Below are 13,374 nucleotides of genomic sequence, written 5' to 3' on the forward strand. Positions count from 1 at the left end.
ATTTTGGAGCTGATCTGCTTCCAGTTTATCTCAAAGGTATTGATTCGGGTTTTTTTTGTCACACCCCAAACATTACATCCTTTTCTTTTGTCGACTTTCCTTTGTGCACTGGGAAGAGAAACGGGACTAAACTAAATATATATCAAGAACATTCTCTCCTTTAAAGGACAACCGACGTCTCCGGTTGTGTCCATAATTTGTAAAATGGCTTCAAATGACTTCTACTGAGCGTATTTTACAAAGATTCCACCGCATATAGCTATATTTTAGGTTTTAAGACTTGTGCTGAATATTCCGTGCAAATGCACCAGGAAGCACAAAGTCATTCAATGCAGGCTTCTGATTGGCTGCCGTGTATGCAAATTGGCAAACGAAACAAATTCCGAAATTTTGAAACCGAACGAAGATTTCGAAATCAGAACAAAGCAAAGGTTTGATTAGATAAAAAAATCTTTTTTTTTCTTGAAAAAGTTTTCGGCCACCTGGGCGGAAACGTTCTGTAAGTTGTACGCCCGATGTAAAAGAAGACGTTATTACAGACACTGATATTGGTTTTCTCTCAAAAATGAATACACTAATCCATCTGTTGGATTAAACTGAAACATGCACTCCCTCTGAGCTGAAATGACTTTTTTAATTGAGTGTTGTATGCCTGTGGTCTGAAAAGATGTTTCTCAGAGGTGCAGAATGAATTCTTACACATTGTTGTCGGCGTGCAAATTCTGAAAGTCATCTCACTCGGCATCGCAAACAGATGCGTGTGGATCAGTAATTTCATTGGATGCGACGTGACCAGATGAAAATGAGCTCTTCTGTTTCCCTTGTTTTTTTTTCCCCTCATCTTCTTTCTCTCATTGTTTGTGACTAATGCTTCGATTTGGGTGTTGATGATCAAATGTGAACTTTAGCATTAAAAGGCTTCACTGCAGGAGCCAGAGGAACTCATTTGGGTGGTGGTTACCCCTTGTGATGCTGACACAGGTGCGCCGTGGGATTGTTGAACCATAAAATAGGTGCTTTGGCTTTCTTTCACGCCTTTCTTGCTCACCTTCTAGACTTCCAGACCTTACACTGACCTTCACTGGTTACGTTTGTGCAGCTCAACTCCAGTCTACACTGAATGAGCAATGTATTTATTTTTTATTTATTGATTGCATCCATTTTTTAACCTGTTTTCTTAATATGGGTCAAGGACTTTCTGGAGCCTTTTCCAGTAAATGCTTAGGAAATGATTGTTGCTGGTGGAATTGTTCCACAAAAGTTGGGATATGAAGCCACTTTGTGTGCACTTCTCGACTGACACCCGACCTCTGCAGCCGCTGCCAAGTTTTCTATTGAGAGTACATGCAAATTCAAGTGATACATTAGTAAAACACTCCCTTCCCATGGACACCCATCCACCCCTGGTACTAGCACCAACATCCATAAACCAACAGAACATAGACATTTTAATGAGTGGCCTTTGCATGAACTGATAGATTTGTAACCTGGCTAATGATATCTGTTTGTGCAGGAGTATACCAAATACTCCCTTCCACCATGGGTTCGGTCTCTTACTCAAGGATGACAGTTTAACAGGCCGGGTCTGTTCTCATAATATTGACCCCAGATTCTCTGTGCGCCATTGTATACACCACTGGCCTTGTGGTCACACATGTTCAGCCAACCAAGCATTCCACAAGATGAACCTTTTAAATATGATAACTTCTATTCTGTCTATTCTCTACCAATTCTGTATACAGCAATGTTGGTGTTCTGCTTTGGTTGTAATGTGTTAGGGAGACATATACAGACATTTGGCAGCCGTTGAGCAGTGCAGAACCTTATCACTAGCCGTCAACGGCTGTGAAATGAATCAAAACGAGCAATATGAAGACTCACCATATTGATAACTCAGCACAGCTTTGGGGATACATAAGAGAGAAGCTTAGAAGTCTGTGGCAGAATGCGTGTATTGACAGATTTGTGCACCCAGTGCGCACATTTCGTAAAGGTATGTAAGTGGCACACATAATTTTTTGATGGGAGCATCTGCGCAGCAAAAAAAGCAAACCAAAAAAAAACAATTTCAGACTTAATTAAGTACATGGGGGACTATGATACTTTATGATCCAGTGTCACACCAGCCTGTTCTTTGAAGCTAAAATGAGTGCATATTGTGCCATTAATTACCTCATCGTGTACACCAGCTTTCAATGCGACATATTGAATGAGTGACACACTGGATGTTGTTGGGCCCTGCATCTCATTTCAGTGTTATGAAACTTGTGCTGCACTGCTTTGGTGAGTGTGTCTGATCATCGTGGTGATATGTTGCACTCTGATGCATTTGCCTCAAGTTGTGTGTTTGAACTCTAAAGTTAAGTGTGTGTGGGAGTTGGGAGACAGTGGGCGGGGGTTTAGAGTTGTGGCGAGACTGTCAATTTGCACTAGTTTAGTGTCGATGCAGCGAAAATGCGATGAAATGGTAAATAAGTGCTGTTATGCTTGTTTCGATTGGGGTTTCTTCACATCGAGGAGAGCCTCTTCCAAACATTGCGAAATGGGTGTTCAAACTTTGGCTTGTGCTAAATGATATGTTGCTTGATGGTTCAATCAGAATCAAAATCAGAATCAGAAAGCCTATAATAGTCCCATACTGGAGAAATTTGCAACAGGAATCAACAACGATAATCAAGTCAAGACACTCACTAAATACATCAATATCCTCGCTCACCATTCTCCAACCCATCCCAAAGATTAACTTAAAATGTAAGAGTGTAAGCTCAAACCTTATCCTTTGTATAAGTTGATTTTCCCATATATACAACACAATAAAATTTGCTGAGATTTTGTTATTGAACTTCGAATTGAAACGAACAACAATTCAGCAAATTGTTTAGGAGCAAGCGACTTGCTAGCTGTGTTGTGCTAACATAACATTATTGTTCATAAATAGCTACATTTTTCAACTTGTTCTGCATTAAATAATTATTATTAGGACAAAAACAGACATGTTGTTTATTTATTTATTCTTTTTTATATTTATTCATTCATTTTACGTATTCATATATTTAGTTAGCTAGTTAGTATTTATTTATTTATTTATTTATTTATTTATTTATTTAGTTAGTTAGCTCGTTAGCTAGTATTTATTTATTTATTTATTTATTTATTTTTTTACTGTGTCGCAATTTTCATTTTCTGGACTACTTTTGCCCTGGACCATCTGAGCTCTCCAAAACATGCATCCTATTTCATCCTATTACATAAGGCTGCCTTGCAGGTGCGTTGTCGCGACTGAATGATAAGAAGCCTCCATCACATGACTCGTATGTCATTGCAATGATAGCTTGTAAGGCGCTGGCGAAGGGAATGACACAAAGAGCCTTCCAACCTCCCCTTATTCTCACAGCCCACTCACTGCACAAGTTCTTGCTCGACCAGTCTGTGCCTTCGGGCTTATTGCATGACGCCAATTCATCTGTTCAGTCGAGAAACAGAGGAGACAGCACCGATATCTCACATCACCTTCGCCCTCCCAGCACTCGCATGCATAAAACGGCTCGCATCAGCAAAAGCAACATTGGCTGGGGCTGCGTGGTGGTGATGGTGGTTGGTAGTGACTGAGCAGAATATTAAATACTTCACATTTCCATAGACAGGGGCTCCTTGTAGTTGTCTTTCTAAATTGCTGGAATACATATATCCGATCCGAAGGTATTTTTCAGAACCATCACAGTTCAAGTCATTGACAGTTAAAGGAAAACCGACGCCTCCGGACAAGTTGTGTCCATAATTTGTAAAATTGCTTCAAACGACTTCTATTGAGTGTATTTTACAAAGATTCCACCGCGTATAGCTATATTTTACGTTTTAAGACTCGCACTGAATACTCCGGAAGTCTTGTTTTTGAGTTGGTGACGAGTCCTCACGTCACGTCACGGAAGGAACGCCCCTGACAGAGAAAGGACAGATTGTAGCAGTCCTTTCATGGTGTCAATGCATTTTGCGGTACTTTCTTTGGTCTGAAAACTTTGTGTTGATGGCGAAATTAGGAGGAAAACATAAATGAAGATGGTGAATCGTTGTGTGTTGCAAGATTTCTATTTGATATTCGCTGACAAAACTTCCCCGGAGACAATTTCCACGGAGCTTTGTCGCCATTTTCTGCCTTTTTTTAGGTACTGTGAGTACTAAAGAGTTTGTCACTACATTCTCCTAGATGCATCAAAATGACCGTAATAAATTCTTTAATCGATTGCAAACATGTATGCTTTCCTCTTCAGAACTCTTTGAATCACATTCATAACTGGATGAGCAACAAGAAAACATATTTTCCGAATCTGAAGCCATTGTTTTGATTCTTGAGCAAGGCAAGACGTCTTGGCGTGACACCACGAACAAGGGGGCGGGACCTTCTGAAACTGGCCACTTCCGGTTTCAATTTTTTTGCAGTTTCAGCACACTTTAAGTCAGATTTATTGGTGTTTGCCTAAAAATATCATGCGTGTTTTGGGTATTTTAGATGCTATAAAATGTTTTTCTGATGTTAGTTAGGAAACCAAAAAAGGGATGTCGGTTGATTTTTAAGCTTAAGTGAAAAACAATGCTTGTAAAAACCTCATTATCTGAGCTTTTCTGTCGGGGTTGCTCGCCTCTTGGGGGAAATAACTGTCTCATTGAAATCAGGTAAAATCTTTAATATATATATTTTTAAGACAGAGCAATACTCAATTCCTTTGAGGATATTGTCAACCTCCATCGCAATTCTATTTTGAAACAGGGCACGAAGTATAGTATCAGAAATTTGGTAGTTTTGGTGCCGGAGCTCATCTGACAAGGAGTTCGGGGGAGGGCGTTCGGTTGTAAGGGGTTTCTGGATGTTTCACCGTTTCTTTATATTTGTGAGGATAAAGCGATTCAGGAAATACATGGATGGATACAGACAAACAACCAATATCTCTAATTAAGAACGGAGTGTACAGCACATATTAATGAATCTTTGGAATGGAGAAGAATACCTTCAGAGGATTTGTAGAAAATCTAATCCAACATTGGGAGAACATGCAAATCCAGGAAGCCTGGAGCAAAGTATCAAACGATGAACCTCGGAACTGTGACTGTGAGGCAAGAGGCAGATTTTGCAACCCACTCGTTCCCTGTCCTAGCCTCTTTTAATTATGTCATATAAAATAATTCAAGATACAGTATGCTCACTGATATGTAAATCATTGTGACTTGCATTTGAACTGCTGGAAGGGCTCTCAGCAATTGCTCACGCCATCTACTATTTGTGACAATCAAAAAAACCTGTTATCCATTTTACTCGACTTTGTGGCTGAAGATGCGACACTTTTTAAAATGGAACGCCTGCTTTGACATTCTGAAAAGTGCAAGCTCACTTCTCTGAGGTTCCTTCAAAGCAACTTTCCATTGAAAGGGGAAAAAAAGATTGCTAAAGAGAAGCCTGCGCTTTGAGTAACCTCTCGAAAAGGTGCTTTGATAATTTTAGAACTCCATTGGACTTTGTGTGCGGAATCTGTTTCATTTAACACACTGAAAATTTAAAGTGAACTGTTTTTCAACCTTTTATAAAGCAAAGAGGCATATACCTGAAACCTGCCGTCGGTATTCAAAAGGATCATCCGCACCCGGGTATGAAATTAGAATCACTTTTTCTTCCAGCAGAATATTGCACAAAAAAAATCTTGACGAAATTTAAATACAGTGATACCTTGGCTTACGAACTTAATTGGTTCCCAGACCGAGTGTGTAAGGTGAAAAGTGTGTATCCCAAAAAAAAAATTCCCATAGGAAACCATTAAAATGAGAATAATCCGTTCCCAGGTCCCCATAAAACATAAGTTTCTACTAAATAAGCCTTAAAACTACACAAAATATACCCTATTTTATATATAATAAATGTGCTATGGTATTATAATTAAAGAAATACACTGTAATGTATAATAAAGTCGTTTTATTCACCTTTGTGATGGTTGTTGATGGCTTGATGGAATGAATTGGCCAGTTTCTTCAGCACTTGATGAGGAACGTAACCTTCTTTCATCATGTTGAAGAATGATCCTTTGTAGATGCTTTCTCTGCGATAAGTTTATCTAATTCCTCATCAATTGTGTTCTGTTTAGCTGGGTTGATAGCTTTTTGCATCAAGTGTCCAGATGGCTTCTTCTAGGGTCATCAAGAAAATGAAGGCTTTTTGCTGCGCCTTATACACCGGAAAATACGGTAATCCTTTGATTTAAATAATTTGATTTAAAAAATCTGAATTTCACTTTCATCTTCTCATGTTTGATCAATTAAAAAAGAAACACAAGCCTCACTGGGTAATGTGACGTCAGCGCATTAACACGATAACACATTGAAGTCGTTTCACGTTTACATGGTCTGAAAAAGAAAAGGTTATCGTGTGAATGATCAAAACGAAAATACGGGATTAACATGAAACAAAACAAAATCACAATCTATACAAAAACACACATCATGACGATTCAATTACAATGCGATGGTTAACACCGAATTTTGGAGTTGTTAACATTCTTTATGAACTATTAGATTGTGTGCTAACCTTGATTTGAGGTTGCCCCAAAATCTCCTCCCGCGTCCTCACTTGACAAAAAGCTGCTATGTTTGGCTTCACCCCAACTGAACGCTGACTCATCCCATCTCCTAAATGTCACTTACTGTGATTACATTGTGGCCATTCTTAGAACACAACAAACATTAGCGGCTAATAGTTCTCTGAAGTGCACCGGTAAAGCTACATTAAAAAAACAACAACTACAAAATAAAAAAACAATTAAACACCTTCCCTCTGGTTTTCAACTAATTTCATTGACAGAACAACTGTTTATTGCTCACTGGAGCAGTGAGCCTTCAAAGGCCAGCGGGAAGGGAGAAAATGTCAACATTTATGTGCATTGTTCATGTGGCCGTTAGCATGAAGATGCCGGTGTCATGGTGGCGGCGTGTAGCAAAGATTTGAAACTGCGCTGTTGTTTCTCTGGTGAGGACGTCGACCTCATTGGCATCAGAAGAATGTTGCTCCCAATTTTGTTACATTGCTCGCACAACAGAGCTAGCTTTTTTATACGCTTGTTGCGCTTGATGTTTTTGAATTACAGGTTTTTTGGATCCCTCATTATTTTAATGTGATGATCCTGAATTGGTCACATGAAGCGTCACTGTCATATCGTATTTATCGACTGTATTTGAGGGTTGCTAATGATACTGTTGATTGACCGAAAATGATTCTGATCAATTCAGTCTCAAGTAGTCGACACGATGCAGTGAGACTTGACTATTCAATTCTACTTTATTCTCAATACATTAACGGCGTTCATATGGAATGAGCACTGCCCCCTAAATTTGAAAAGTCAGCTGTTAGATGGAGGACACTGATTCGCTGTGACGACCCCGGAAGGGGAAAAAATGAAAAGAAAAGAAGTCTTGAATTTAACAACAGGTAGATTTTTTTTCTCCAGAAACATCAGCTATAAATTACATCAAATGGTAAAAATACTCCCAAAACCTAATGTACTGGAAAAAAACAATAAGGCAATGTTTTTAAATCGACGTGGGAAAATCTGTTTCGGAGCAAAGAAACCCGATCTGGGAATAACATTTGTGCTCCAATTTGCAGCCTTCAAAAACTGTCAACCAATCAAAACATGATTTGAAGTTTGTCGAAATAGATCTTTCAGGCACAGTAGTCACTTTAGTGGACATCTTATCAGGTTGGAGGGTGCATGAAAGGGTTAATATAAGAAATTGAATCACGCTGTAAATCAAATGAAGAAGCATTCAAGCCTTAAGGGTTGTTTTTTTTTTTTTTTTTGGATGAACTCACTCATTCCTATTTGAGCCGCTCTCCATCCTCTGCAGTGTTTCCATTACAGGCTCATAATGCTAATGCCCTTCCTTGCTCCCCGCTGTGTTTGGCAGGCCAGTTGGCGATGGGAACCTGCGAGATAGTCATGCTCAACAGGGACAGCAGCGTTCCCAGACGAACCATCGCCAGGCAGACAGCCCGCTGCGCCTGCCGGAGAGGTCAGATCGCCGGTACCACACGGGCTCGGCCGGCATGTGTCGATGGTACGTGGACGATCATTTCTAGTTTGATTTTCTCAATGGCAGGCAGATGCTACTGTTTATTTATTTAATGTTTTTATTTATTTATTTATTTATTTATTTATTTATTTATTTATTTATTTATTGTTTTTGTTGTAATTTATTTATTTATTTTTCAATTATATTATATTTTATGATGATATTATATATTATATTATATTATATTATATTATATTATATTATATTATATTATATTATATTATATTACAGTAAAGTCTCGTTATATCGATATCGGATATATCGATAGTCCCGGTTATATCGATATTTTTTCGGACTCCCTTGAATATCGATATAACGAGACTTTACTGTATATTATATTATATTATATTATATTATATTATATTATATTATATTATTATTAGTCTATTTATCTATTTACTTATTTATCTGTTTATTTGTTAGTTAGTTGGTTGGTTAGTTGGTTAGAGATGATTTTTTTTTTAACATCACATTGCCGTCTCAATTTTTTTTTCATCACCCAATAAATCATACATTTTTAAGGACAGAGCCGTTGAAATAGCAGCCATAGATGTCCATGTTGTGGAATGATTTGGATCATGAAGTATCCTTTGCGTTTTGTTCTTTTTGTTTTATTTACGTTGCTTTTTAACACCATTCTATTCTGAATGTTAAACCATTTTACAACATATATTTTTTTTTTCTTGGGAGCTTCAAATGCCATTTTAATTACGACGCTCATTCTTTTTCTTTGCCTTATATTTCTGGTCGTCAGTTAAACTGTCACACAAAGTCCTATTCATTCACTTTTGTTGTTTTTTAAGTGTGCTGTTAAATCACCCCCTACTTCCTCAGCTGTTTAATAATGATAACTAATTAAGCATCACTCACGGCAGGAGGTGTGTTAGCTAAGGTTTAGTGCCCGATGGCCTTTGTGGGTTATCAGACGATATCTGTAGAAACGTGACAGATGGCCTTTAACGGCGGTTGACACCGTCGTGCTGATTGGATCTCCCAATATCACAATGACATGCACCGCAAGGCCCATTAGTTCCAATGACTCACAACATCTAATAGCCTCCAACGCGGCATGCCGTCCCACGGCTCGCGTCACGTTCCCCGACATCGTTTCCAACCACCTCCGATGCGCAACAGACCCCCCCCCCCCCCCTCGCTGCCTCGAAACACTCAACGGATACTAATTAACTTAGAGAGAACTATGATTAAAGCAGGAGGAAATTGATTTTCACTGCTTTCCCGCTGCACCGAACCCTGTACTCCATTAGTGGCCACCGCATTAAAGACTGAATCTGTTGCTTGGAGACTCAATGAAATGCTTCCTGCGGACAGCTGATTGAAAATCATTCGGGTAACTGCCAGTGACTTGTTTAGATTCAATTTGAACGTTATTTTCTTTGTTTTCATTTATTTGAAGAAAGGCGGCTTTGCAGTGCAGAGGTAGCAGGTTCCATTCCAAGTCCATCATCCCTGTGTGAAGTTTGCATGTTCACCCTGTGCCCCTGGTGGGTTTTGCCCTGTTTTTTTTCGGTTTCATCCCACATTCCAAAAACATGCTTGGCGGGATGATTGAACACTCTAAATTGTCTCTCGTGTGAGTGTGACCGTGAATGGTTGTTTTTTTCTGTGTGTATCACATTTTGGTTTGCGGCCAACGGGTGGCACTGTAGGGACCTGGCTGCAGCTGTTGGTCGTTTTAATCAGTTGCCGTTAAAAGGACTCCCGGGACCGCCATTCAGTATCGGGTCAGGTTTGTTTCATCTTGTCGTGTTTTACTCATGGTTTTGTTTGCTACTTTGGACCTTTTTGTTTTGATGACTTTGTTGTTTGAGATTTTTTTTCCTGGTGAATTCATTTAATACAATTTTTCAAATACACCCTGCTACTCCCTCCTGCCTGCTTTTTTTGGTGTCCACCACCACCAGCACCTTGCAAATCGTGACAGTGTGCCTTGCAATTGGCTGGCAACCTGTTCAGGGTGTCCCCCGCCTACATCCAAAAGATAGCTGGGATAGGCTTCAGCCCTTGTCAGGATAAAAAATAAATAGATGGATGAATGGAGATTTGTAGAACAGATATATTTCTTGCTGCTTTTTCTTTTTTCATAGACAACTTCTGCCAAAGATTAGCTCTCACTGTTGGTGAATTGAATCATTTCATGTGAACCTGATTCCTACGACATCCTCTGATTCAGTTGCTCAACACTTCATTTAGTTATTTGTCGTCCAATATTTTTTACTGCCAGGTCGTGATTACAAAAAAAGTGAAGGACGTCAAAATGAAGTTTCAACATTCGAGTATTTGGTCTTACCATAAATGTTTTACACTGCGTTTACATTCCAAATATCAGTTTTAAATCACTGAAGGCGTTCTACCCATGAATCCTCACAAACCTTGAGGATTTATGACTGTGAATGTTCCTCAATGTGGAAAGAAGCCCGGTGCTTGGACTTCTTTTCTATATGCACTTTCTCAATGGTTGCTGTTGACCTTCAGCATGACTTTCCAAGAGAGGAGTAAATGGCCAGTTAAACCTGATAGATTTGAAACTAACTATCTGCTGTATTGAACCAAAAGTAAAATCCGCGGCTTACTTCTTCAAGTGTAGCCTTTGGGACATTTTCACATTTACAACAGTGTGCAGCTGGTGGCTTAATGAAGGAGAACTAGGCTAATACTTTTAATCTCCACTCCCATCCTGTTTGAATTCTCATTTATTGACTCATGCACAAGTCCTGCAAAGTCAAACGAGGTGTATGTTTGTTAAGTGAGAAGTAAAGCTCTATTTGTTTGCAGAAAATTCACGTTTTATAGTGATGCAATTTTGTTTTCTGCACTCGATCCTTGTGAAAAGCTGATTGTCTGCGTTGAACAAGAGATGGGTGCAACGTGACTCTTTTGTATGAGACAGAATGGACCGTATATATACAGTATAAGATATTGCACAAATTGTAAAAAAAAAAAAAAAAAAGCCGGGTTCCATTGTGCTGTCGTATATACTGTAGCACGTCATTATTTCACGACATCCCCTGCCCGCAACGTTTGTTCTCGTTACTGCTGCTGTTAGTCTACATATTAATACCTCTTCATTATGTCACAGTTTGCAAGGTGGTGAAAGGCAGTTGTGGATCCCAAAAAGCAGTCAGGGATGTATATGAGAAATTGTATTAAAATAAAGTCAACAGGAACAAAATCTAAAACGTTCAAATAATTTGAACAGAAAAATACAAAGTGTCAAAAGAAAAACCAAGACTAAAAGTCTGCCAAGATGAAACAAACACATGCACAGCATACAATGCGTACAATGACCCGACACTGAATGGTCGTGCCAGGAATCCTTTTAACTGTCACTGATTGGGAACGACCAGCACCTGTGAGGCAGCAGGCAGGGCTGACAGCGCTACCCGTTGGAGAGTTTCACATTTTTAATAGACTTCCTACTGAGGTCAATTTACACATTGTTGCGTTTCAGGCCGCCATATTTATTTAAAAGCACACACAAATAATAGAACATGAAGAGAAGCGTTATCCATCGTTGCCGATATCGTCAGAGGTATGTTGTTTTTTGTCAATACTTCAATAGTGTAAAACTTGTTGTATCTATCTTGGATTGGATTTGTCTTTATTAGTCATCTTGAGTTAACAAGCTTCGCTAGTGTAGGTCAAGCTAGCTTGTTATTTAGCATCATAAACTATACATAGGTATGAATCTATTTTAAAAATATAAGCTCCATTAAAGTGGTCGCCCTACATGATGAACAAATTAATGTTGAATAGAAATCCGGGCTAAAACTTGTGTGGATATGCCAACAGATAAGCATCGCATCTGCCACTGTATGTTTTGATGGTCACATTGTAAGCTTTGAGAGCCGTGCTCATCTTTTTCCCAAAACCTTTTTTTCCCAATTTCTGGTATACAATTGTTGCTGGTATCAAAAAGGATGATTTCTTATCGGTAGGTGACTGAAAAGAGCATCTATAAAGCCATTATTGTGAACACAAAATGGAATTAGCGACTACTTCACCTCTTTTTCTCAAACACACTCGGCCGCCTGCCCTCAAACATGGAAGCCCTTGCACACTGCATACAAATGTGACATCACACGTGAAGGGTCTGTCAATTGTGCATTTTCTCAATTTAATGGACAATCTTTTTGAATCTAGGTGTCTTTTATCTCATGTTTGGGCCAAAACCAACAACAATATTCTTAGCCTTTGTTTCGACCTTCTTTTTTTTTTGATGATGCCTGCACAAAACATCTCCATGGTCTAATTTTAATCTACTCTTCAAACTGTCAACTTTTCTCTCCTGGCCTTACTGCCACTCCATTATCGCATGTGGCTTAATAAGTCACCCCAATGAGAGTCGGCGGTGGGCCTGTGTTTATTCTCGTGCCAAGGTTTTATGCACACTTTGCAAAGAGGTCACACTAACTCATTTTAATTTTGCTGTTTGTGCATGTGAAGGATTTGCCTGTTGTTCTATTGTGCTAATTGCTTGAGTGCTTCAAGCACCATTTAAAGTGCTGTTTCCAGACTTTCAAGTTGTGTACAAGGACAATGTCTTCTGGAGCTCAATGTTTTACGTTTTTTTAATGGTGTGAGAGTTTAAATAGATGCCAGGCAACGATTGGTAGAGAAGAAAACAAAAAAAATATTTTAAAAAAGAGAATAATGTAATGTTTCCCTGCACTAAGGCTGAAAGGTAATAGAATTTGTCCCAGATTTTTTCACTATGATTGCAGTGGTGGGCCGTCAGGGCCTGCAAGGCCTACTCTGCTGGCCTAAATATATATGAATCACAGACTAATATGAATTATATTTTGTCCATGAATTCTTCCTAAATAATTCCAAATTGTCTTTCAGCATCCCTTCATTGCTTTTCCCCTGTTGTGCTGCTTCCAGATGTGTGTTTTCGTATTTTAGCATTTAACCAATCACATTTCAGTTATAATTTGTTACCACAGTCAGAAATCTACTTGGACGCCTTCACAATCAGTTCTGCAGGCCCTGCAGCATAAAATGAGTGTAGATGAAACAGTTGCTTTAACCAATCAGAGTTCAAGTTGGCAACCCAAGGCCTGCTTGCAGGTGGTGGAAACGTCAGAATTTTCGCTAAATATGATTGGCTAGTTACTAGCTGCTAGTGATAAGAGCATACTGGCCAGATCTAGCACACGGTATCTGTGGCGAGCTGCATAAGCAAATATATTTTTGTGTTGATTTAATCGTGATTTTGTCAACCCACAATGGCTGAAGGAGGAGAAA

At 39.0% G+C, this 13,374-nt stretch overlaps 1 protein-coding gene across 1 annotated transcript in view; it reads left to right on the forward strand.

Moving 5' to 3' along the window:
• tafa5l (TAFA chemokine like family member 5, like) overlaps positions 1-13,374 on the forward strand; it is a 59,051-nt gene that overhangs the window by 29,731 nt on the left and 15,946 nt on the right. The window contains exon 6 of the mRNA XM_089013271.1: positions 7,945-8,094. Coding sequence (XP_088869397.1) covers positions 7,945-8,094 — 150 coding nt within the window. The remainder of the gene's footprint in view (positions 1-7,944; positions 8,095-13,374) is intronic.

The sequence above is a fragment of the Hippocampus bargibanti genome, linkage group LG01 (assembly GCF_051943395.1).
Source record: "Hippocampus bargibanti isolate YZ-2025 linkage group LG01, ASM5194339v1, whole genome shotgun sequence".
Classification (NCBI taxonomy): Eukaryota; Metazoa; Chordata; class Actinopteri; order Syngnathiformes; family Syngnathidae; genus Hippocampus; species Hippocampus bargibanti.